Below are 27393 nucleotides of genomic sequence, written 5' to 3' on the forward strand. Positions count from 1 at the left end.
TAACATTTGTATCTATGGTTAATTTTTCTTTGTATCTAAGGGTATTAACATATTACAGCTATACTGAAAACTGTTGTTGTGATAAAGACAATAATGTTAAAGTAATTATACGAAATCCAGATTAAAACGTATAAAAAAGCTTCCCACCCGAATTATTACATTAAAATATAGATTGATTATGATATTTTTAAATTAAATAGATTCCCCTGTAAGCATAACATAGGTTTACCAATAAATCTCTCCTCCCCCAAGTCGTTCAGATGTAAATTTGAAGGATTATAAAGCTAAACACCACGTTTCGAAATCCGTGGCGGGCACATAACTGATAGGTCAATGTTTAGCTTTGTGGTTAAAGACCTCTATTACTATTAGAGTAAAACAACGTTGTATCTTAGGTTACATCTCAAGAAACAACATTATTCCTCAAAACTGCCGATTTGTTGAAATGAACACTGATTTCACACAACAATGCTAGAGGGCGCTGCATTGACTTCAAGTACAAAGATTACTTGAAAGCAATAGACAAGCAACTGATTCGGCTAAACTCGATTTTGTTGGCTTACAGCTCTTGCATATTGTTATAAACTGCAGTTTGTCGATACAGACCTCGCAAGTCAGGAAACTGTAAGTGATATTGTTTGTTACAGTAATTCTGCTTACGGTAATGTATGAATAATTTCAAACATATGCTACATTATTTTTAGATCACATTTAATGTTATTTTTTCAACCAAATATAGTTATTAATTTCTTTATATAAGAGGAACTTATAAATAGAAATCTTGTCTTTCTAAATTGTCAGGTTAAGAAAATTTTGTTTTTCTAAAAACGTAACTTGACTTTGGAAAAAGGTTGCCTGCGTATGTTTGTTTTTGTATTTCGCGCAAAGCTACATGAGGGCTATAGGCGCTAGCCGTCCCTAATTTATCAGTGTAAAACTAGTTGGACTGACCGTAACATTGTAACGCCCTCACGGCTGAAAGAGCAAGCATATTTGGTGGGACGGGGATTCGAATAAATCAAATAAATGACGTTTATCTGAGCAATAAGAAAACTTATGAATCAAAAGAATATATAGTATGTGTAGCTGATTCATCAGGTGGAAAACGAAGTTTTGTAAGAAATATTAAAAACTTTGTAATACTAAAAACGTCTTTAATACTGATGTTTCAAAATGTCCATAAATTCCATCGTCTGCGTTAATATCTCAAAAAAGAAAAATAAATTACAGTAGTTCATAATATTAAAATTTCAGGAACCAACATTACATTGAGTAAGATTTCGTATTTAATCTGAAGTTTAGATAAATCAGATTTAAACAATTACAATATAATGGTACGTACAATAAAACACGCGGCATACACGTGCTTAATGGATGTCATTGTAAAGAGTAAGTTGTAGACAAAGGCTTAGATACAAGTAGAAACACCGTATCCGTAAAATAATAATAAATATCAAATAAAAACACTGAGGTTTATTTGAAGTTTAGCACAAAGCAACACAATGGACTATCTGTGTCCTGCCTACCACAGGTATTGAAACCCAGATTCCAGCGTTGTAAGTTTGCAGCCATACCGCTGTGCCACTGGTGAGCGAAAACACTGAACCTCCAGAACTGACTACATCAGAAAGAAGCTGATGTTATTACTTAGTGTTATGTGATCATTGAAAATGAAGAGGCTTTCTTCAACAGAAGTAATTCGTGCTGACGAGAAACTCACTTGAAGTAAAAATGTATCTCAAGACGGCTGGTATAGGTATTAACTGTTATTAAAATAAAGTAGAGACCAACATTTCAACCTTCTTAGGCCATCTGAAACTGTTTGAAATTCTCTTTTTGTTAACCTGAAGATGGCCTTAGAAGGTTGAAATGTTGCTCTCTACTTTATTCGAACAAAAGTTTTAATACCCATACCAGCTGTCTTGAGATACATTAATGCCGATTTGATTTGAAATTAACATTAAAGGATAGTATCATAAAATTAAGATTTATCTGTTTTCAGGGAAAGTCAGTTAATGGAAAGTAGTTGAGAGGAAAAACATATATTTTAATATGGAGAAGGAAAATAGTGTTTTAGTCTCATAAAAAGGTTAGAACGTCAGTAACTGTAGTTTCTATCAAAATTACCAACTTATGGTAGTTTACAGACCAAATGGCTCGTATTAAGATAACATTTATCATAGTATCGATTTCTTCTAAAAATTTAAAAATTTGCAGCAGTCAGACTCCATTTAACATTAGCAATTAAAACAACTCATCTCAAAACCTTTGTCACAAAATCCGTCCTTGTTTATGGGCGAAGTCTATGTAGGATCGATAGTTTATTTATAGCCAACACATCCATACCAACTTGTCGTATGGTGGTACCCAGTTGTACATGAAACATAATGTTTTAAATATATAAAAATACATTTCTTGTCGCTAGGTAATTTTACTTACTCTGAAGGGAACCCTGTTTAAGGAAGGACATAAATATTTCATAGAGTTTGATAAATGTGTTTCTAAATTTATATAATTCCTTTTTATACCATTAACGCTGTGTCCGATATTGTATCTCAGAACGGCTAGTACGAGTATTAACACTTTTTCTTTTTTTGGATAGGGAGAGAACAACATTTCGACCTTCCTAGGCACTAGCGGTCCCTAATTTAGCAGTGTAAGACTAGAGAGAAGGCAGCTAATCATCACCACCCACCATCAACTCTTGGGCTACTCTTTTACCAATTAATAATGAAATTGATCGTCACATTATAATGCCCCCACGGCTGAAAGGGCGAGCATGTTTGATGCGACGGGAATTCGAACCCGCAACCTTCAGATTAAGAGTCGCACGCCTTAACGCGCTTGGCCATGCCGGGCCATTTTCTGTTTTGAATTGTGTATCAGTTATAAGAATCTTGAGGTTAAGAAATGCTATTTGGTTAGTTTTTACCTGTTCACAGGTGAACTTAATATTGGGGTGTATCGAGTTAACGTGATTGAAAAAAGTTTTATTTCAAGTGGGTTTCTCGTCATCAAGAATGTGTCTCATATTGTTTTCTCCGTCACACCTAACATACTCGCCCTCTCAGGAGTGTGGGCATTATAATTATCGGTTAATCCTTCTATTCGTTTGTAAAAGATTAGTTCAAGAGTTGATGGTAGATGGTGATAATTAACTGCCTTCTCTCTCTTCTCACACTGCTAAAGTAGGGATGACTAGCGCAGATAGCCCTCGTGTAGGTTTGCGCGAAATTTCTAAACAAACAAACAAACAAACCGATATTGTTTATTTTTCGATTTGTTATGATTTAGAGATAAAAGTAAAGAGAAATATATGAACTTAAAAATTCTATTGTTTTTCAGGACACGTTTAAAGACACAATTAGTCAACATTTTACCTCAAATACAAACATCAAGATGATATTGTACGTTCTTCGACCATTTGCAAACGCGTCTGTAAGAACAGCCCATAACGGAGATTCCCTTTTTTCTGAACTGGTAATTTTCATATCGGGTCTTTCAAGACTTGTATCATCTGGTAAGTAATAATTGTAATGGATGTTGTGTGTCAATATATTGAAACTTTCTTCAAACCCAGTTCGTAGATGTTCCGTAATTCATCATAATGTATCCTACAATGTTTTTTATCAATATTAAAGTCGGATGTAGTCTCTGTCTTTCAACAAGGGTCTATCACTTATTATATTGTTGAGACAACGTGTCGTAGCTTGCACCTGACTTTACAATGCCATAAGCTGACAGCGGGTCAGCTTGTATCCACTGTTAGAACGGAGTGCAATGCCTCTACCTGATTGGCTACCTGGATACCCTAAATTAAATTACCAAGCCAAACAATCCAAATCTGTTTAGCAGATGTCAGAAAACCTTTTAGGAATTAGATTGATGTATATACACTGCTGTCCAAAATCTTAAACCTAATGAGCATAAAGAAAAAATTGCATTTTGCGTTGTTAAACTCAACTACTTATTTGAGTAGGGCTTCGAAAGATGAAAATAAGAAAAGGAAAAATTAAAATAAAAAACTTTTTTGGCATTTAACAGCAAAAATGTGAACACTATGAAATTAGCCTAAATACTAGATGGTCAAAAGTTTAAGACCATACAATAAAGAAGTCGTAAACAGTATAGGAAATGCCCAGCAAGAGGTCTCAGTAGTGAGTTGTACGGCCGTCATTTCGAATACCTTCAAACATTCGCTTTGGCATGGTCGATATAAGCGTTTGCAGAAGGCTAGCTGGAATGGTATTCCAAGTGATGAAGATGGCTTCACGAAGATCATGCACTGTTTTGAATTGTCGTCCATTTCTATAGACTTTCCTTGCTATCCACCCTCAAACATTTTCAATTGGGTTCAGTTCGGACGAACACGCTGGATGGTTCAAAGGAGTCACGTTATTCGCAATGAAAAATCCTTTGTTCTGCGGGCATTGTAGATTGCAGCGTTGTCCTGCTGAAAGAGCCAGTCATTTCTACACAAGTGAGACCTTCAGTCAATAAGGATGCTCTCTCCAATATGCCAATGTAGCCAGCTGCTGTTTGACGCCCCTGTATAACTTGAAGCTCCACTGTTCCATGGAAGGAGAAACCATCCTAGATCATGACGGAACCTCCTCCACTGTGTCGTGTAGAAAATGTCTCCGGTGGGATGTCCTTATCGTGCCAGTAACGTTGGAAGCCATCTGGACCATCAAGGTTAAATTTTTTTTCATCAGAGAACAAAATCTTCTTCCACTTTTCCACGTCTCATATTTGGTGCTTCTCAGCAAAGTTTAACCAAGCTGTTTCGTGGTGTAGAAGGAGGCGTGGCCTTTTAAGACGTTTATGGTTTTTAAAGCCTTTCTCTCGTAGATGCCGTCTTATTGTTATTGACAACGCTAAAATCAGGGGTTCGATTTCCCTCGGTGGTTTCAGCAGATAGCCCGAGGTGGCTTTGCTATAAAAAAACAAAAAAAAAACACTTATTGTTCTTGAGCTACATTCTGCGTTTGTAAGGGCCTTAATCTGGTTCGATGATCAGCTAGTTTCTTGCCTGACAACCAGTCGAATCCTCCTGCTCAACGCCAGCAAAATTTTCTTGGGCCGAACACTTGAAATTCTCGTCCCTTATTCCTCAGGGTCTTTTAAGAAATTTGCAGCATTTTTACTATGCCCAATTTCACCAGTGATGGCACGTTGAGAGAGACCTGCTTTTGCAGCTCGACAATTCTGCCACGTTCAAACACTGTCAACGTTTTAACCTTTCCCATGTTTTTACCCAATGTAACACAGGAGGTGTCAGTGGGAGATGTTGACAACGCTAATGCTTGAACACAAATGACTAAATTTCGTTACGTGTTTACCGATTAACGCTTCGTTTCAGTATTGCCTTAAACTTTAGACCAGCTAGTATTTAGGCTAATTTCATAGTGTCCACATTTTCCCTATTAAATGCTAAAAAATTTTTTTATTTTTATTTTCCCTTTTCTTATTTTCATCTTTCAAAGCTCTACTCAAATAAGTGGTTGAATCTAACAATGCAAATTGCATATTTTTTCTTTGTTCATTGGTCTTAAGATTTTGGCCAGCAGCGTATATATAAAGGTGTTCGTTTCTTGTTCACTTAAAAATTTACGAATGAAAACTGCATGCATCACAGATTACAATACAATTGTTGATATAACCGCTGTTACAACTCAGAGTTCAAATAAGGCGAAACATTACTGGAAAATGTTTTTATCTGTCACTTAAAAAGTTGTTGCATGCTCACCTAAAAATTACTGCCTGATCCTTCAACTATTGTTCACATTCAGTAGTAAATGTTATAAATGGAGAAATATGTAGGTTCTACCACTAGGTGCATTTTAGCTCATGTAAAGCCCCTGAATGGTCAGGTGGATTAAGGCGTTCGAATCGTACTCTGAGGGTCGCGGGTTCGAATCCCGGTCGCACCAAACATGCTTGCCATTTCAGCCGCGGCGGTGTTATAAAGTGACGGTAAATCCCACTATTCGTTGGTAAAAGAGTAGCCCAAAACTTTGCGGTGGGTGATGATGTCTAGCTGCCTTCTCTCTAGTCTTACACTGCTAAATTATGGACGGCTAGCACAGATAGCCCTCATTTAGCTTTGCGCGAAATTAAAACAAACAAACAAACAAACAAGCTCATGTAAAAAAATATTTCTTGAAAGATTCTAAAACCGGCTAGTATCGCACGACGCACGTTATCATGCCTATTACCACACAGTGTAACTATGGTTAGTCAAGCTGCTGATGTAGATATTTTCAGGTCCGAGAGTCTGATCAAGGAAATCACGGTCATTCAAAATTGTATCATATAAATATATATATATATATATCATATAAATACTGTTTCACATTTTTGGTTTTAACTGTTAAAGACAACAAAAGAAATATTTAAATAATTAAAATGATAATTATTTCATTTTATCGTCTTTTCCCAGTGTAGCTCGTGTCCCTTCTTCCTGATTTAAGTTCTCCCTCACTACTGAGCGTTAGCAACACTTGAACTAACATAAAAATAATTCCACAAATAATAGGTCATGTAATACAAATAAAAATAGTCTGTGCAAGGAAAAAACAATAGGTAAAATTCGAAAAATATTATGCAGTTTATTAAAAGTAAAATGATCTTCGAAAAAACAAACGATTTCGAGCTATCTACATAAAACTGGAAAATAGTGAAAGGTAAATAACAAAAAATGAAATTAATATTAAGAAATATAAGTCATAGATATAAATTGATTACTGTTATCGTATTTATATTGGAACAGTTTCTTGTTCAGAAAAGATTCCTCATTTTATACAAGTATATTGATGTATCTTTTCTTTTTCATCAGTCGCTACCAAGTATACAACTGTTTAGTTTATAAGTTAGAACAGTTTGGTACATAAGTAAAAACAGTTTAGTGTATAGGTTAAAACAGTTACAGTTGCGTAGTGTATGAGCTACAAAAGTTTAGTATATGAGTTCGTTTAGATTCGGTTTATACTTAATGGAGCATGCATTGAAAATAAATGAGACACGTTTTATTCTACCGTCGATAGACAATGCTTACCCAATGGCCCTATTATGACTAAAATCTTTACGAACTTATTGTCATTAGAGAAGACATTGAAGGAAAGTTTTAATTTCTCGTAGACAATGCTCACCACTTGTGAAGAAACGAGTTATTGACGGTAAGTATTTCCTTCACACTTTGTTACACCATCTATTCTCTTGTAAGATGTTTTAGAATAGAACAGCCTTACTAGCAAGTTACTTATTGGTTGCTGACAGAGAACAAAGGATAAAGTGTATAAGAATATCTCTATCTCAACAACGCATCCTGGAATTCAGACTAACATTCGGTGAATATTAAAGTGAAATAATGAAATCCCCTGAAGACATCTAATTTAAACATTTGTCTCACGGGAATGTGAAAGATGAAAAATAAATATAACATTTCATGTGTAGTTGTCTGTTCTCAAGTTTGTGTGGGTGGACTTAAGAATACCACAAACCTACAATGTGTTGGAACGTCTTTAGGGACAATGAGTTGGCGATTGTGTTGTGAACCAAATAACTTAAGTACAATAGAAGTTACTGATTACTTCGCGTCAGAAATCGAAAATCACAACACACATATACATATGTTTGAAGTTTAAAAATGTTAATACACCATAATTCCAGAAATGTGATTCATTTCAACTAAAATACCACTGTCAAGAAAACCTGTTGTTTCTTTTTATGTACCTTGTTATCTATAAACACATTTATATATCTACTTGTCTATCATTTTGACCACGAATTCCATTTTTCGTTTTCACACACACACACACACACACACACACACTATCTGACTAAACCTTTAAACATACAGGGAAGATATAAGGACTCAGGGGATGGTACTGAAGTTGGGTCAAAAACCGATTTTCCTTACCCCAGGAACTTCAAAGAGTATATATATGCCTGATGACAATCTGACCGGCAGCTCTCCATATAACAGCGGACACACGCATATACTTTGACACATAATACTGTAAAATAAATATGTTATTATTACTTACGACTCATACTATTGTACAATTGATTCTGTTTTTAATCATTGCTTTCGAGTTTCTTAGTTTTTTCACGTTATTAACTAAATGCATGATGTTACTTTAATTAAATGCAATTTCTAAACGTTAAATTTAAATATATATTTAGTATTTGGGTCTTTTCTATGGTTATGTTGTGTTTATTTGCTTTGCAGTGTTCGAAAACGTGTGAAGGTGACTTTTTATGTTCTTTTAATCTGTTCTCCATTTTTCTGATTGTTTGTCAGTGTAGTTTTTTACATATTTGGAGAATTCTCAAGCTATGTATTTACCAAGATTGTAATTAAACGATTCATTTGTGGACATTATTGGTCGCAATGGACAATCTGGTTTATGAGGTTTGGGGATGTCGTATATTTGTGGTGTGTGTGAGTCGGTCTTACGTAGGTAAGAATAAAGTGTTTTTGAAATTGTGTTGGTTTTTTTTTCATTTTTAGTAGTATTTTGTTTAGTTGCGTTTCGTGTGTCTGTTGGATTTGTTTTATTGGTTTAAATTTGTTTGTGTCTGACAGAATGTTCTTCATTTTTTGGATGTATTCATTTGTGTTCATTACTATTATAGCGTTTTCTTTATCTGCTTTTAAAATTTTTATATTTTTGCCTTGTTTTAGGTTTTAATGGAATTAATGTCTCTTTTTGTAGGATTGTTTTTTAACTTTCTGTTTTGTGAAATTATGTAAATGATTTTGTGAGAAAATTCTTTGAAAAAATCATTTAAGATGTTGTTTTTAGATGTTTCTGAAAAATATAAATTTTTTCTGGGAAGTTTGGCTGTTGGATGTCAGTAAAATTGTCGAAGTTGTCTTCTTTCTGCTGGTTGTTTTCTGTGGAAAGTATCACAAGTCTCCTGGCTAGGTCTTCTAAACATGTTTTAATTTCTAACGTTGGAATGTACCTAGGTGCTATTGCGAAGTTCAGTCCTTTGTTAAGTAGATGTATCTCGTCTGTATTTAACTGTCGGTAATTTTTGTTAATTATGAGGTTAGTCAACGGTTTGTCGTGTTGGTGTCTTTTCTGTTGTTTACATCTTACTTTCTCTAGTTTTTGTTGTGGCAGATATTTTTGTCCCTGTTGTTTCTAATGTTGATTTGGTTTATGAAAGAATGAAAGAGGTAACTGACCGATAGCTGACCACATGTTTGAAGGGGGTTGTGTAACTGAGTGTAGGAATGTAGAGGGCGTACTTAGATGTTTGATTATATTTATTAATATAGGTATAAAAGTGTTCCTTTGTATTGGTTTATTTTGGGCTTGAGTTGTTGTTAAATTTAAGATTGTTTGTAATATTATGACAATCTATGTACACGTGACAAAAGTCGAACTTATGATGTAAGAAATGTATCTATGACGAATAGAAACGGTAAAATTCAAGCCTTTTTTTCAGTGACTTAACTAATATATCCTCCATATATATTAATAGGATACCGCTAACAGTTTATTTTTTATATTACTCGCATCGAATCCAGTATGTTAAAACTGCATACATGAAAACACGTGGAATTCTCTTCCAACGGTAGGAGCTACTCGTGTGTTTATTGCAAGCATAAAAAAATACATTTTGTTTGATAGAATGTACAAATCCTTACATATTTTTATGTGAAGTCAATAGAATCCAGAAGTGTAAAAGGATTGAATCCTATATTTGAAAATAGTAGAATGAACATAAAAGTGTAACCAACTTGTATCTTTATGACTTTTGATAGAAAGTTAATAGAATACCTTGAATACGACTTGATTTCTTTGTTTGTGACCTGTACTTACTTCCAGTTTTTTAACTATAACTACACCACAACAGACAGGTTATATAAAGATCAGGTATTCTCTGAAAACCTGACAGACACGAATGGTAATCATATTATCTAGAGAAATGTTACACAGAGATAAACTGAGTTTCCAACTTAAATGGATTAAATGAAAAGAGCGGATACAGCGTGATAGTGAAGAAAAGAAAATATTTTTACTAACCAGAGGACAAGCACGTACACTTCATTCAGTGGCGTTTACATAAATATACAGATATATATACACCGCCGGATTTGTTGCATAGCTTGTATATAGCAAACTAAACTATGTTATTGAATCGGTGAATTCAAAAGAGGCCCAAAACCAAGAAATATGTTTTTGCAAGAAATCAACTTACCGTATTTTCCGGTTAATAAGCCGAATCGCCGAATAAGCCGAGGCCAATTTTCAGCTCTGAAAATGAGGGTTTTTGCTTATTACCGCCCAATAAGCCGAAACCATTTTTAAGAAGTGACAAGTTTCTTCAAAATGATTTCTTAGTCTCGTTTCAGCGTCAGCATGCATGTTGTGTGTGATCATTGGCGTTCTGTAGTAAAGCAGAACGTGTCGTATTGAGACAGAGATGGAATCAATATGTCATTCGTTATTAGCTCCACTCACTGTAATTAGGTAACCAATGAAATTCCAGAAACAACGTTTCACTGTAGTCTTAACGTGCTTTGCTGATGGGACAAAATTACCGCCTATGGTAATTTTCAAAAGAAAAACATTTCCTAAGAAGAAGAAATTTCCGAAAGGAGTGATCGGCCAATAAGCCGACCCCCAAAAATCAGGTCCAAAATTTAGGGCCAGAAATTCGGCTTATTAGGCGGAAAATACGGTAATTGCATATCTTAAAGGGAGGCTATGCCAAATGATTCATACTTTACCCAGATATAGCACCAGTTCATAGCTTACAAATGCTATAATATGAAGCACTTCACTCTTTTAATTTCAGAGGGTTGGCAAACTAAAGTCTCTGGACTTGGGTCCTTCTTGAATTAAACAATAGTAAAATCTGAAGATAATGGACATACCACATATTTCTCATCTGAGGATATCTTTATTTCTTATTCTGTCATATTTTTAACACTGCTTGAGATCAGTTTCTATCCAAACTATTGTTCTGATACATAACTGCCAGTAAAATGAGTTTTTCATTCTGAAAGGGGACAGGTTAATAATGAGGTGCATCATTCTAATGGTATTTAATCTTCAAAGTCAGACTCATCTTCACCCATAGTATCACAAACTGTTAATTTATTGAAGAACTGCTGAGCCTCTGGTGAAAGATATTTTGCCAATATTTGAACATCCTTTACTTTTGCTGCCTGTACACGAAGGTGCCCACTGCAGAGTGGCTCCTCTGGGTATGTGACAACCCTGACCGAGGACTTTAGAAGGCGGAATCTGGTTGTGATCTGAGAAGGCATATTTTCGGAAACCTCTATGTCATTTCTGAAATCTGTACTGAATCTGAACACCTTGTATTTGCTCACTGTGTACTTTTCTCCATCCTTTCTGACTGACGTTTTATAAAACTGACCAAGGTGGGATTTGAAATCAAGCATATCATTCTTTGCTTTCAGCACGCAATCCTTTTTGCTTGTTTCTAACCCATTCTTGTTTATTACGCTTTCTTTTCGGCCTAATCTCTTCATAACCTGAATCAAACACATGCTGCATGGGCGCTGCCATCCTGGATTACCAGTGCTGCCACCTACGACATTAAGCTAAATCCATGCAAGAGAGGCCCAAGTCCCGGAGTTGGGCCCCTCTTGCACTCAATACATTTTAAATGCTCTTAATGGTCAATACATTATTGTGAACTTGGGACCTTTATGCACACAATCAGATAGCTTGTCTCTTGAAGATCATTAAACATAAAATATCTCACTTTTGAAAAATTGTCGACTTAGGCCCCTTTTGAATTCACCGATTCAATTCTGTAATGACAATTACGAACCAAAAAAAAAACCCCAAGACAGTGTGTACTAACACAGCAGTAAACTTGTCATGTCCCAGAAATAGTTTCTTTTCTTAAAACCTATAGCTGACTCCAAACATATGAAAAGTTTTAAGTATTAGGTGAATATGAAATGTTTAACTGTGTACCTTGACAGATTATAATGTTTTTCAATTTGTTAAACTGAACTGTAAAATTAAGCACAACAACTTGAAATTAACTATTTAAACATTAACATACTGAAACTGTACTTTTGGGTTAATAGCATTTTCCACAGTTAAGTCTAACATTTAAAGATAAAATATTAAATTTGTTTTGATGTAGTTTTCAAATATGCCAATTCATAAAAAAAATCTGCATGTTTGAAAACGACAAAAGAAAGAACACAGTAAATTTTCATACGTAAAATAAGTCATATATCTGTAAGCAGTAAAGTTATGGTTAAAATGTTTTGGTATTTAATTGGAGACAGATGACCTGATTCTTAAGGCGCTCGATTCGCAGTCTGAGGGTCTTTGTTTGAATTCTGTTACAGAATATGCTCACTCTTTCCCATGTTGGAATTTTGTAATATGAAAATCAATCCACATTTCAGTGGTAAAAAAGATAGTCTACGTTTTAAGGGGTGTTTACTCTTTACTTTCTATCTAGTATATGAATATTAAGTTAGGAAGGGCTGGAGCAGATAGCTTTCAAATAGTTTTGCGTGAATTTTACCAATACAAATATAAACGCATACTTTGACAAAAATAAAAAAACAATGTAGTTTTTCATGTAGCTTCAGAAAAACAAACGTAATACAACCGCTCATACATATTTTAAAATAAAATGTTATTTTCCTAAGCGTTTGACTAAACACAACAAATTACTCATTTTTTCTGTTGGTGAATTTCCATATTTATTACAGAGATTGCACGATATAAACTTTCTAATATTAATAAAGATAAAAAAAATCGTTATATCAAAATATTTAAAGCGCTTGACTCCTAATTTGAGCGTCGCAGGTTCAAATCCCCCGTCACTCCAAACATGCTCGCTCATTCAGCCGTGGGGGCGTTAAAATGTGACGATTAGTTAAGTAAAGAATAGCTCAAAGTGTTAACTTTTTCTAATAATTCAGTGCAATTAAATTATAACCTCTTTAGGCTTATATTCGGTATTTCTATTGATAGAACGTAAATTCCTATTTGTCCAAATACTTGAAACAGCTTGGATTGGTTAAATCAAGGTCTATTTTCTTTCATGATACTGTTAAGGTTATTCCCATCCAAATTATACTCATAATTCAAGCTATGATAACACACGTACAATACCTTATACTTATAGTTAGTTAGTTATCACCATTATATTTCATCTTGGAACATAGGGGCGCAATCGCTTGCGGATTCTTCAACAAGTATTTAAGTGAGAAGGTTGTAAGCCCACTGCACCGAGCCGTCCCTAATTTAGCAGTGTAAGACTAGAGGGAAGGCAGTTAGTCATCACCACCCACCGCCAACTCTTGGGCTGCTCTTTTACCAACGAATAGTGGGATTGACCGTACTATTATAACGCCCCCACGACTGGGAGGGCGAGTATGTTTTGGCGCGACGCGGGCACGAACCCGCGACCCTCGGATTACGAGTCGCATGCCTTACGCGCTAGGCCATGCCAGGCCACCTTATACTTATAATACTCAAAATTTGTCTGCCATTTGTTTGTCCAACTCAATAACTTATCTAAATCCTTTTGTAAAGCAGCAGCGTCCTCTTCGTAGCTAGGAACACCCAATAATCTTTATCAACAGCAAATTTAAGTAATTTATTGATTATTCCTTCGTCTATATCAGGGGTTCCCAACCTTTTGGCACTCGCGACCCCTTACCTAAAAGTTTGAAACCCATGTGACCCCCTACTTAGGGCTTGTTATCAGCAGCTTAATTTTTCTTTTATTTTCTGTGAAGGAGAGGGAAAGAAACATCTAAAAATATTTAAAAATTTTGTAATTATTTATTAGCAAACTAAATCACATTGGCCCAACCTGAATTCACAAAAAGAACATATATTTCTTAAAATAATATTAACATAGGTTTGAACAGCTATCCAACCCAGCTAGTGAGATGCCTGATGTTGCATTTCAGCAGCAAGCTTTGAAATTCGTGGCCGAGCGTTTGTTAGAGCCAGTCTCATGTCATCTCCAACATCCAATCTGTTCCTATTATTTGTTTTTATATTGACAAGAGTGGAAAATCCTGCCTCACACAAGTAGGTAGAAGCAAATGGAACAAGGACACGTAAAGCTATCATGCTGACTTTGGAGTATAACATAGCGCACCAGAACTGAGTCACGGATTTCACCTTGAAGAGATTACGAGCTGAAGAGTCGTTCCTTAGATCCAGAAATTCATCTTGGATATCATCTGGGATGCTGGATACATGAAGTTCAGTACAAAATGGGTTCCTTACCAGGGCCTCCTGTTCCTGTGATAGCTCAGGGAAGCAACGCTCGACTTCCTTTTCAAGAGACTGAAGATGTTCGGTAATCTCATCCTTGAGGAACTGATCCAGTTGGATCTGAGACTCATCCGTCACTCCACAAAGTTTTTCAAACATAGCGATGTTTCCAAGATTGGTTTTCCGACGCCAGTTCTGCAGTTTGGAAACAAAGGCCCGAAGACTATCTTGAAAAAGGAGAACATGTGTTTCCCTTCCTTGAAGCTTCAAATTGAGCTTGTTCAGCTGGTCAAAAATGTCGGCTAGGTACGCAACCCTTTTATTCCATGTTTCATCTTCGAAGTGAGCTACAAGATCTTTACATTCTTGAGTCTCCAGGAATAGCTTTATTTCATCTTTCATTTCAAACACATGATTAATAACGTTTCCTTTCGACAACCAACGTACTGCTGTGTAGAAGAGAAGGACTTCGTGGTCAGCATTCATGTCTTTGCATAGTTCTTTGAATAGGTGAGTGTTGAGTGCTTGAGTCTTCACATAATTTACAATTTTGATTACAGATTCAAGCACTTCCTGCAGAGAGGCAGGGAGAGTCTTACTGGCGAGAGCATATCGGTGAATCATGCAGTGGATGCCCTTTGCTTGAGGTGCTAGCTTCTTCACTCTCGACTGGAATCCTGAATTCAATCCCAGCATAGCCGGTGCCCCATCCGTACAAACCCCACACACGTTTTCCCATTGAAGATCTTCGTCTTGAAAAAAAGTTGAAACTTTTTCCATGACATCATCAGCTTTTGTTGTGGTTTCAAGTACACTGCAGAATAAGAATTCGTCTTTGATGTCACCTGAATTAATGTATCTCACGAAGACAAGCAACTGAGAACATGAACTTACATCTGTTGACTCGTCGAGCTGAAAGGAGAACAAAGGGGAACCCTTGATTTCAGTCAAAACCTGTTCCTTCACATCCATAGACATTTTAGAAATGCGCCTCTGTATAGTATTATTTGACAGGGATACTTGCTGCATCTTCTTTGCACTGGCTTCTCCAAGAATAAGATTTACTGCTTTCATCATGCAGGGTTTAAGAAGTGTTTCTCTAATCGTGTGAAGCTTTTTTTGTTCAGCAATTTCGAATGCAATCTCATATGAAGCTTCCACTACGGCTGCACTCTGCTGCTGAAACGACCCACTTCTATCGATTCTTTGGCTCTTAAGACACCGTTCATGCCGTTTGAAGAAATCCAAACCCTTTTTTGCGTGTTCTGGATGTTTCGTCTCGAGATGACGCTTGAGTTTTGATGGTTTCATTGACTCTGCACTCAGGACAGCATGGCACAAAACACACTGTGGTTTCTCGATGCCGTCGTTGGCGAGCATAGTGGTGAAGCCAATGTTGAGGTAGGATTCTGAGTATCTGCGCCGTTTAGCCATGGACACAACTCACCTCTACTGCTTACTTATCTCCTTGTTAAAATAAAATAAAAATGTTGAATAATGAACGCTTTGGCAACTGTAGATCTTACACTGACTGTGGGGGGGTGCAGGTAGAGTAATGATGGGGCAAGTATTGGGAGGGAATGGAGCGTGGTTAGTCGCGCGATTCGTCATCCACCAATCAGCAACGGACATGTGACTCACGTGTCGACAGCAAGCACACACACACTTAATCACAGCTAAACAGACACATAAGCATACGTACATGCGCGTGCACTCACATACTCGCTACTCACTAGTACACACATACATACAATTGAAGACACATACACATTCACATTCACTCACAGGCACGCATACATACACCCATAATATCACCTAATGGCATTGAACTAACGTAGCACACCCACCGGTTTGGAACCCCTGGTCTATATCATTAGCGTTAATCAAAAAGAGAAAAATTCCTCAGGATGAGCCCCGAGGCACACCACTTATCACGTTAATCTTGTTTGACTGAACACCATTTATAACAACTCTCTGTTTTCTTCCATCAAGCTAAATTTCCAGTTAATTAACTTATGTCTCACAGCGATAGAGAAGTTTCTTTACAGCCTTTTATATGGCACGTTGTCAAATGATTTCTCAAAATCCATATACACCAAATCTACGCCTTTATATGTATCAACATACGCAGTAACATTTTCAAAGCAAAAGATTTTCAAAAAATGTCAAAAGATTTGTAAGACAAGATTTTCCCTTTTTTGAAAACATGTTGACTATCCAATAAAAGTTTAAACTTTATTAAATTACTTTATAAAGTATTTTTTATCAGACTTTCTAAAACTTCTCCCACAACTGATATAAGGCTAATAGGCCTATAATTACTGGGAAAACATCTATTACCTCCCTTAAAGATAGGAGTGGCATTAGGTAATTTTCAATCTGTTGATATTTGTCAATTATTCAAGAACTTACAAAAATTATGGCAAGTGGCTCACCTATCCACTCCTTCACCTCCTTCAAAACCCTCAAGGAAATATTATTTGGCCCATGCGTTTTATTATTCATTAAACTTCCCAATTTTATTTTAGTAAGCTCAAAATTTATTCAGTTATCTTGTTCAACTTTTGGTTCATCTATCATTCCAATTAATTCATATTTCTTAAATTTTTGATGTATTTATTTAATTTTATCTCTTATACCCTTTGTAACATGGTCACGGACTGACTTGCAGGCAGACTGAGTGGATTCTTTTGTTATATCCATTGGAGTTCGACTACTACTACCTCGTGTTACCCTTTGTAACATGGTCACGGACTGACTTGCAGGCAGACTGAGTGGATTCTTTCGTTGTAGCCATTGGAGTTCGACTACTACTACCTCGTGTTACATGAAATTTTATTTGAAGTGAGGATGTAGTGGACGAATAGAGCACACAGGCACTAGCTTGAGGGTTTATAGTTAAAACAAAGAGACACGAGACTAAGACTTCCAATAACACTTTTATCTAAGCCTTCAAACACTTAGTATTTACCCATACACATACAGTTTTTTTTATTATATTTATCACAGATAATTCTTTTACTTTTATCATCATGATGGCTGATGATACGGAATAATAGCATTAGAATTACTTAGAAAGAGCTTGGGCGTGAAATGGCCTGGTTTTTACTTATAGCAAGAGACATTTTTCTATAGTTGTTCCTCGATTCCTTCTTGACTTCTTTTCCTTCTTCTTTTGACGAAGACGAGATCTGAGCCCTCAAGATGATGATCTCAGTCATGTCGGATTTCGTGCTAGATTTTAAATATTCTGGTGTCTGTACTAGGACCTTTTATATCAGCTGAGTGGGGGAGGATTGTCGGCCTATTCATATTACCGTGGTGTCAGCTGACTTCCTCTTTGTGATTTCTTCAGCTCAGTTCGTAATAATAACTTATACTAACGCGACGTCAAGCGGATAGGGTTTCTTCTTGTTTACGAACTCCAGAACTTGTGAGTTACATAGGTTAGTCGATCATCATAGCACATACTGTCACGTCGTCCCGCTATGCAAGGATTTTATTGGTTTCAACGTCCAAGTTTGCTTAACCCCCCTTAACCTCGATTGCGTCAATTCACTTCTACTCAAACATACAGTGGATAGTCTGTCATCTTTAGTTTAAAGCTTAAATAGCCCACTTTAACCTTGAGAGTGTCTATCTGTACCAATATAGACAAAAAGCGGATGTTTTTAAGCGGCTTTCTCTGAATATCTGTTTTAAATAACTCCTCTTGTCTTTTATAGCGTCAGTTCTTCATAAAGAAGCAATAAATCAAGCAGATGGCAACAAGTTTCTCGACATGTTTCCTTGAGCTGTCGTTATTCTATAAACATCATTGCCTTGAATATGTTTTTTTATACTTCACAATTTTCTGTTGACTATTACAGTTACTTATGAAGCATCCAAATACCTAAAGATGCCTCACCTTCGTGAGCCAATTTGGTTTTTAATGCACCTTACTGTCTCTTAATGTACGAATATATTGATTTTGAATTTTGAAAACTTTTTCTTTAAACATTTTCCATATTTCCTCAGTGTATACAAATAACTCAGTCATCCAATTTTCAATAGACAGTTCTTGATGCATTCCTTCAAATTTTGCTTTTTTGAAATTTGGAATAAAAATATCACTATTCCTGATTTCCATATGCAGCACCTATGTATTCCCAAATTTTCACCCTCTCAGTGAAGAGAGGTGAAAGCTCTCTTTCACAAGCCAACAATAAATTTAAAAGAGCATTATTTCTTGTAGGTTCTTGTACAGTTTCCATAAAATGCTAGAATCATGGTTTGACTCTAGCATTTCCCAATAAATATGCCTGAAATTAAAGTGACCCATAGTTATGGTTTCAATAGCAGCTTAAATTTTAATCTCACTGTAAAGTTGCTCACTAAATTCGTTAGTTTCATTTAATGGTTTGTAAGAAATTCATACTAAGAACGTTTTCCCTTGATATTCAGTAACAAAAACCAAATTGAATTCGGTCTCCTTGCTATTATCATTGATATTTTCAACTTTATCAGGATGTAAATCATACTTTATGCATGGAGCCACTCCTCCCCTTTTTTACTATTCTATCTCTGTTAAATAACATATAACCATGTATTTTAAAGACATTTTATGATCAAAATCATCTACATTTAACCGTATTTCAATTATTCCCATGATATCAAAATGTATATTCATACCAGTTCCCTAAATCATTTTTTTATTTCTTATAGCTCTAGCATTATACTAGTAACAGTTAAGCCTATTATTATAACTGTCTTTATACTGATTTCCTGTGCTAAACGTTTCTGTAAATTTCAATTTTGTTTCATTTAATTTATCTTTGCCCTAACCAATATCTAGTCCTCTTTTAAAACTTCCCTTACTGCTGAGTTACTAGCCCTTGCATATATGCTAGATCCTTTCCTACTTAAGTATAAACATCCATTCCATAAAGTACTCTTCTCTCACTGTACTGATCCCACAAGCTCAACCAGCGAACCTGCTCATCCTTGCATATTAATTTCAACCTGGCATTTAGCCTTGGTGATCTACTCAAAAATTCGTTTGCACAATTAACTCTTAGCAGTATCCCTAATACTCTCATTTAATGCCTTTATCTTTAAATGTTTTTATCAACCTCTTTTCGTTATTAATTAACTCCTCAGACTTATCATTCCCTATATCATTAGCCCCAATGTTCATAACAACACAGCATTGTGACCAGTCCCCTTCATTACATCCCTTGCTCTGTCAGTTGTGTCTTTTTCCTATGTCTCAAGGTACCAAAATCTAACTCTTTTTTTTTTTCTCACTATTTACGCCATATGCTTTGACAAGGAATCGCTCACAACGATGACCTCTTTAAATTTATAATCCATTTCCTCCACCATTGTTTTTACTTTCCTTCCCTCCAGTGGTTCAGCTGTTCAGCTGCCGTGAACGTGATCATTATGGACCCTTTGACAGCCTTTGTTGAGGTAAACACATTTATATATCCCCAAGATGATGTGACGGCACTCAAAGGACAATTAAATTCTAGTAGCTTTTTATTAGATCAAAAGATCAGTAAATAATATTCAACCTCAAAAATACAATAAATAAAGGCCATAGTTATAATTCTCGATAATAAAATAAAATTTGTTACATGAGGACATAATTGCACTTTTCGATGAAATAATAAAGATCATTACACTATGCGATTTTATAGAAGGACAATGTTTTAGTTGTCGAAAATATAACAAAGATTGTTTTACATGATAAGTTAATATTGTTGCACCATGCAATTATATATATATATATATATATATATATAAGGTTAATGTTTCACTTCTCAATAAGATAATAAGGATTGTACCACCATACAATTATACGACAATGTTACACTTTCCAATAACATAATAATGATTGTTATACCGTACAATTATTCCAAAGAACAATGTTAATTTTGACGATAAGATAATAAACAACGTCATACCTTACAACTGTACAAAAGGAAAATATGACAAAGGTTGTTAACATCATAAAATTATATAGAACAATAATGCACTTATCAAAGAGAATAACGTTTGCATCCAGTTGCATGTTGTAAAAGAATAAAATAATATAATACAGATTATTACATCACCCAGTTTTCTTAAGAATTATGAAACGTCTGTCGATAAAATAATAAAAATTATTGTTTCACTACACCATAAAAATGTACAGGTCGAAAATATTACGCTTGTGTGTGTTTTCTTGTAGCAAAGCCACGTCGGGCTATCTGCTGAGCCCACCGCGGGGAATCGAACCCGTGATTTTGCGTTGTAAATCCGAAGACATATCGCTGTACTAGGGGATGGCATTACGCTTCTCAATAATATAATAATGATTGTCACTCTCTAGAATTTTATAGAAGTGGAATGTTATGTTTGTGTGTAAGATAATAAAGATAGAATTTTATTAAATAACTTAATTATAATATTCGACAAAATAATACAAATTTATCTCAGTCGAGTTTCCTATTTATTATGCCAGATATTACGATATCAAGTAGCCTGGAATATAAATTCACATTTGGAAGTAAATTGAATGTCGATATGTATCAAATTAATATTATTTGTCAACAAGGTTTATAAACAGTTTTCTTTCTTAACACAAATATATTTTAATGTACAAAGAACAACACAACTTATAATAACGTTTACTACAAATAATTAGAAAAGAATACAAACTTGTTAACAATACTGAGTTTTCTGTCTGGACGAAAAGTAAAAATTTTATCGACGGTTCACAATGAGCAACTTTTTTCCTACCTCATATGCTTACTTAAGAACTGTCTAGCTGACTGCTGCTGCGAGCACGCCTAATGTCCTCGTACACATATTAACGCCCGAAGTTAATACTGTTAAATTTCAACAGTTTTTGCAGCTCCTGTGTACCAAGCCGTCTTGGGTGAATCTGCTTATATACCTTGTAATATCAGTCTTCCTTCAGAAGAAGACTCCGTATCTCTGGTGCTATGGTGCAAGAGAGGAATCAATGCACCTATTATAAGTATGGATTCCAGAAGAGGGCCCTTGAAGAACGCCAAACGTTTCACTAGTGAGTTACTTGGACAAAGGGCCTACTTCAACGTGAGCGAACAACAGTCTGTATTAATCATCAACCGTGTAGAGAAAGATGATGAAGGAGATTATAGATGTAGGGTTGATTTTCGGTACGGACGAACCCTGAACGACTTTATGACGCTGGATGTTATTGGTAAGTGTATAGTGTAATACTGCAGGGAAATATACAAACACTTCATTTGATATCTGAATAAAACAAAGAGCTCTGTAGAAGAAATGTCACGTAACATGAAAATATAGATTTTGTAGAATTGCTAGGTTTACTAAATATGTAGAATTTTGTAGAAAATATGTTAAGTAAAGAAAGACATAACTTTTCCTTTATACCGCATTCACTCTTGTGTATTCGTAACTCATATTTGAAGACTAGAAAAAAGGTTTTCTATTTAGAACTGCTTATGAGACTTACAACTTAAGCAATGAATCCAACATTCTTTTACAAGTACATCAATATCTTGCTTTAAATATGTGAGTGTCATAGCTCTAAAAGAAAAGAACCAATAAATTAAAATTAGGTTAGTATATATATACTCTATTAATCACTGCTGTTTCAGCAAATTTGTTTTGGCATTCTTTAGAACCGGTGTTCGTTAGACCTTCGGCAAAAATACAAAATAAACGGTTTTAGTTTTATCACGTTTCCTAGTTTCATTACAATTCTCCCATCCACTCCCAGGGGCTAGTTATACGTTTGAAGGCGTTTTTGTAGCTGTGTTTAGGAAGATGAAATAAACTAATTATTTTCTCTACTTTAGGGAAGTGTCAGAATTTCTATGAAATTCTTGTTAAGTCTTTACAGACAAATCTTATTGTCATTAAACCTTTTCCGTCCCCAATCCAAACCTTGATATAATTTATTATCAAGACGCAATCAGTTCGTGAAGGTGTAAAGTTATAACTGATATGACTATATGCTGTTGTTTTTTATCAGAAATATTTTGCCACAATTAAACGATAGCTCATATTTCTCGTACTACCTTTTCTTAACCTTATAACTTTGACTATTTTCACGTTTAAAATATCATTTTTGGCCCGGCATGGCCAAGCGCGTTAAGGCGTTCGACTCGTAAACCGATTGTCGCGGGTTCGAATTCTGGTCGCACCGAACATGCTCGCCTTTTCAGCCGCGAGGGCGTTATAATGTGACGATCAATCCCACTATTCGTTGGTAAAAGAGTAGCCCAAGAGTTTGCTGCCTTTCCTTTAGTCTCACACTGCTAAATTAGGAACGGCTAGCACAGATAGCCTTCGAGTAGCTTTGCGCGAAATTCGAAATCAAACAAACGTTTAACATATCATTAGAAATGAAAAACTTTTACTAACGTTTGATGGATTTCATTGAAAGTTTAATCTGTATGAGAAACATCTTATTATGCAGTTGCGTCAAAGGATATTACTATTCTCGATGATACCAATACACCTGTATACGGGAAAACTGGGCCGTATAACGAAGGTTCCAGACTGTTTCTCACTTGTAACTCTGGTACTGGTAAGTTCTAAAGGCAAATAGAATTATTTGTTCTTATTAATTTGGTACATATAAATTATTGGGAATTAATAAGTTGTTTAAATTCCATAATTTTAAAAGTAGTTTGAAATTTCTAACATTTGAAAATGTTAAATAAATTTTTGATGTTTAAGGACAATAGATTTGTTAAAACTACTTTCCTTCAAATATGGTAAGACAACGAATTACATGTAAAGTGTGATCAGTTTTAAACCTATAAGCCATTATTGTTGCAGCAATGGCCTCAATTTTACAACAGTAAAGTTGTGTTTACTTTTACATTTAAAATGATGGTTATTTTATTCTGCTTGATAAATAAGCTAAAAGTGAGTAAACTAAGTTATTACTTGGTTTCAAATTACAAAATACTATATCTTGACCCCAGTTTTCGAAATTACAAAGAGCACAAATTTCGAGAGCACAAATAATAAGCAGAAAATACTTGACGTGAGAAAAGTATTTGACGGTACTGAGCTCATTATGAAAACAAACACGTTTTCGGAGTATTATACTTATTAGAACTACCCAAACTTTCTGTCAAACTAATGACGCTGCGTGTTAAAACGATATAAACAATAAATGACAACAACTTGAAGTCACTAGTATTGTCAATGATAAATCATAAAACAACCGGGAATTTCAAAACTAATTAGGCACATGTTTAAGACTTATTTTTTACAAACAATCGGAGAGCATAACAGACTAAAACTGGCACCGTTGACATCTATTTTCATATCGACTTGTTTTTCTGCAAATAGTCGGAGGACAGGCCATGCTGGGCCCGGCATGGCCAGGTGGTTACAGTAATGGAGTCGTAATCCGAGGGTCGCGGGTTCGCGCCCGCGTCGCGCCAAACATTCTCGCCCTCCTAGCCGTGGGAGCGTTATAATGTGACGGTCAATCCCACTATTCGTTGGTAAAAGAGTAGCCCAAGAGTTGGTGGTGGGTAGTGATGACTAGCTGCCTTCCGTCTAGTCTTACACTGCTATATTAGGGACGGCTAGCACAGATAGCCCTCGAGTAGCTTTGTGCGAAATTCCAAACAACAAACAAACAAGCCATGCTAAAAAACAATACAGTTTGTACGTGTATTATCATATGAAGTGGTATTCCTAGAAACATGAAAATGAAACGTTACCTAATTGTATACAATCTTATACGAACATGTTGATAATAATAATATTGTTTCAATTTACATGTAATATTATTCATAACTCTGTAAAAAAAACTGTTTAATTAATATATGCAATAAGGTGAAATCATAATTTGAAACTGTTTTAAGTTCATGAATACAAAAAAACAAGCAAAAGAAGTAGTAAAACCATCAGTAAAAAGTGGTTGACATTTTTATCTTGTTCTCCAACTAGAAAAATAAAACAAATCGATATGATTATACATGTCCCTGTGTTAGTATTGGTAATACATACTTTCAACTGTTTCTAGGAATACCACTTCATATGATAATACACGTACAAACAGTATTGTTTTTTAGCATGGCTTGTTTGTTTGTTGTTTGGAATTTCGCACAAAGCTACTTTCTTCGGTCATCGTCAGGTTTACAAAGAAAGAGGTAACTGACCGGAAGCTGACCATATGTTTGAAGGGGGTTATGTAACTGAGTGTCGAAATGTAGAGGGCGTGCTAGGTGTTTCAATAAATAATTTTATAATATTTATTTTATTATTTATTATATTATTCTTGATATAGGTATAAAGGTGTTCCTTTGTATTGGTTTAATTTGGGCTTAATTTGTTGTATAAATAAGGCTTCTTTAATTTTGCGTTTGTTTGTGTTTGTTTCTTTATTTAGTATTTGGGTGTTTTCTATGGTTATGTTGTGTTTATTTAACTTGCAGTGTTCAAAAACGTGTAAAGGAGACTTTTTATGTTCTTTGAATCTGATTTCCATTTTTCTACTTGTTTCTCAGTGCAGTTTTTACACAGTATAGACCTCAGTGTTCTGCCTGGTTTTTGAATAAATTTGGTATTAACTGGAATGCCATATTTTCTCACTAGTTTTAGCCAAATGTCAGGAATATATGGTATGCAGCAGTATATGGTTTCGTGATTTTTTGATTTGTGAGATATATTTACTTTAGTTGGTTGATTTTGCTTTCTGTCTAGGTGTGTGCGTATAATGTTTTTTACGGTTTGTGGAGGAAACTTAATGATGTTGATAAAGTATTGTTTTATTTTGTCTAATTCATCGTTAATTTTATCTGATGAACATAGTTTTATGGCTGTGTTTATTTGGTTTCTTAGTATGTTGAGTTTTTGTTTTGTTTCATGTGCTGAGTCCCAAGGAATGTATAGTCCAGTATGGGTGATTTTTCGGTGGATTGCTGTTTTAAATCGTGTATCGGTTCTTGTAATTTTGAGGTTAAGAAATGATATTTGATTGCTTTCTTCTTGTTCACATGTGAAGTTGATGTTGGAATGTATAGAGTTAATGTGATTGAAAAAGTTAAGTGTGTGTTCTTTAGATGTGAATCTCACAATCGTGTCATCTACATATATGTACCAAAATAGTGGTAGATGTAATGCTGTGTTAATTGCTTGTGTTTTAATTTGTGTCATAAAATATTGGATAAAACTGGTGATACTGGGTTGCTCATGGTTAGGCCATTTGTTTGTATATAGTTGTGGTTGTTGAACGTGAAGTGTGTCTTCATCGTGGTGAATTCTATGATGGTTGCTAATTGGTTGCTGGGAATGTTTATTGATGGGTTAGGGTCTCGGTTATAGAGTTCTAAGGCTATCTTGCAGGCTTCAGTGGTTGGAACTTCTGCAAAGAGGGATATAACATCCAAACTGGCCACTAAAGCTTTATGATTAAGTTGATTAAGGTTAGATTTGAAATGAAAAGAGTCTTTGATGAATGAGCTGACTGATGTTACATATTTGGAGAATGCCCATGCTATGTGTTTACCAAGATTGTGATTAAACGATTAATATGTGGGCATTATTGGTCGTAGTGGACAATCTGGTTTATGAGGTTTGGTGATGCCATGTATTTGTGATGTGCGTGAGGCGGTTTAGGTAGGAATAAGGTGTTTGTGAAATTGTGTTGGCTTTTTTCATTTTTAGTAGTATTTTTTTAGTTTCGTTTGTCTTTGCTAGATTTGTGTGTATAGGTTTAAGTTTGTTAGTGTCTGATAGGATGTTCTTCATTATCTGGATGTATTCATTTGTGTTCATTATGACTATAGCGTTACCTTTATCTGCTTTTAGAATTTTTGTTTTTGTCTTTTTTAGGTTTTTAATGGAATTAATGTCGCTTTTGGTAAGATTGTTTTTTAGCTTTCTGTTTTATGAAATTATGTTGATGGTTTTGTGAGAAAATTCTTTGAAAGAATCGTTTAAGATGTTGTTTTTAGGTGTTTCTGGAAAATATAAATGTTTAACTTTTTCCGAGAAGTTTGGCTGTTGGATGTCAATCGTATTGCCGAAGTTGTCTTCTTTCTGTTGTTTATTGTTTTTGTTTTCTATAGAAAGTATCGCAAGTCTCCTGGCTAGATCTTCTAAGGTTGGAATGTACGTAGGTGTTATTGCAAGTTGAGTCCTTTGTTAAGTAGATGTATCTCGTCTGCGTTTAATTGTCGGTCGGATATGTTAATTATGAGGTTGGTCAACAGTTTTTCGTGGTGTCTTTTCTGTTGTTTGCATCTTAGTTTTTGTTGTGGCAGATCTTTTTGTCTCTGTCATTCCTAATGTTGATTTGGTTTATGTTTCGTTGTATAAGTCCGTTAATCTCTGTTTTAATGCAGCATGCAAGTTGATGGCACCTTCTTTGCACCTCTGCTGTTTGCAACTGTCTTTACTATATGCTATGAAACTTCAATCTTTACCACAGCATCCCACCTGGGGTTATTTTCCTTCCTAGTGGGCCATACGTTTTCAGAACAGATGATCTGCCATTGTTCCTTTTGGCCTTCATATCCAGACACAGTTGGATGAATTGGGTCTCAGCACATGAAACAAACAAAAACTCAACATACTAAAAACCAAATAAACACAGCTATAAAACTATGCTCACCAGATAAAATTAACGATGAATTAGACAAAATAAAATAATACTTCATCAACATCAATAAGTTTCCTCCACAAACCGTAGAAAACATTTTACGCACACACCTAGACAGAAAGCAAAATCAAGCAACAAAAGCAAATATATCTCACGAATCAAAAAATCACGAAACCATATACTGCTGCATACCATATATTTCCGACATCAGCAGACAAATAACCAACATTTGGCTAAAACTAGTAACACAATATGACATTCCAGTTGATACCAAATTTATTCAAAAACCAGGCACAAAACTGAAGTCTATACTATGTAAAAACTACACTGACAAACACCACACCAACATTATTTATAAAATACAATGTGATAACTGCCACGATTTCTATGTGGGAGAAGCAAGTAGAAAAATGGAAACCAGATTCCAAGAACATAAAAAGTCACTTTCACACGTTTTTGAACACTGCAAGTCAAATAAACACAACATAACCATAGAAAACACTCAAATACTAAATAAAGAAACAA

The 27393-nt window shown here is 35.1% G+C and overlaps 1 protein-coding gene across 6 annotated transcripts in view; it reads left to right on the forward strand.

Annotated features, from left to right (window-relative positions):
* The first annotated feature begins 303 nt into the window (after positions 1–303).
* Positions 304–27393, forward strand: part of LOC143247047 (nephrin-like) — an 85163-nt gene continuing 58073 nt past the window's right edge. For 2 of the 6 annotated variants that reach the window (XM_076494379.1, XM_076494377.1), the window contains exons 1-4: positions 309–624; positions 3346–3520; positions 21130–21471; positions 22717–22827. In XM_076494379.1, the coding sequence (XP_076350494.1) occupies positions 3400–3520; positions 21130–21471; positions 22717–22827 (574 nt within the window). In that variant the 5' untranslated portion in view covers positions 309–624; positions 3346–3399. Of the gene's footprint in view, positions 625–3345; positions 3521–21129; positions 21472–22716; positions 22828–27393 lie in introns of all 6 variants that reach the window. The other 4 variants (XM_076494374.1, XM_076494378.1, XM_076494376.1 and 1 more) reach the window with 4 other exon arrangements.

This window comes from Tachypleus tridentatus, chromosome 3 (assembly GCF_004210375.1).
Source record: "Tachypleus tridentatus isolate NWPU-2018 chromosome 3, ASM421037v1, whole genome shotgun sequence".
In the NCBI taxonomy this organism is placed as follows: domain Eukaryota; kingdom Metazoa; phylum Arthropoda; class Merostomata; order Xiphosura; family Limulidae; genus Tachypleus; species Tachypleus tridentatus.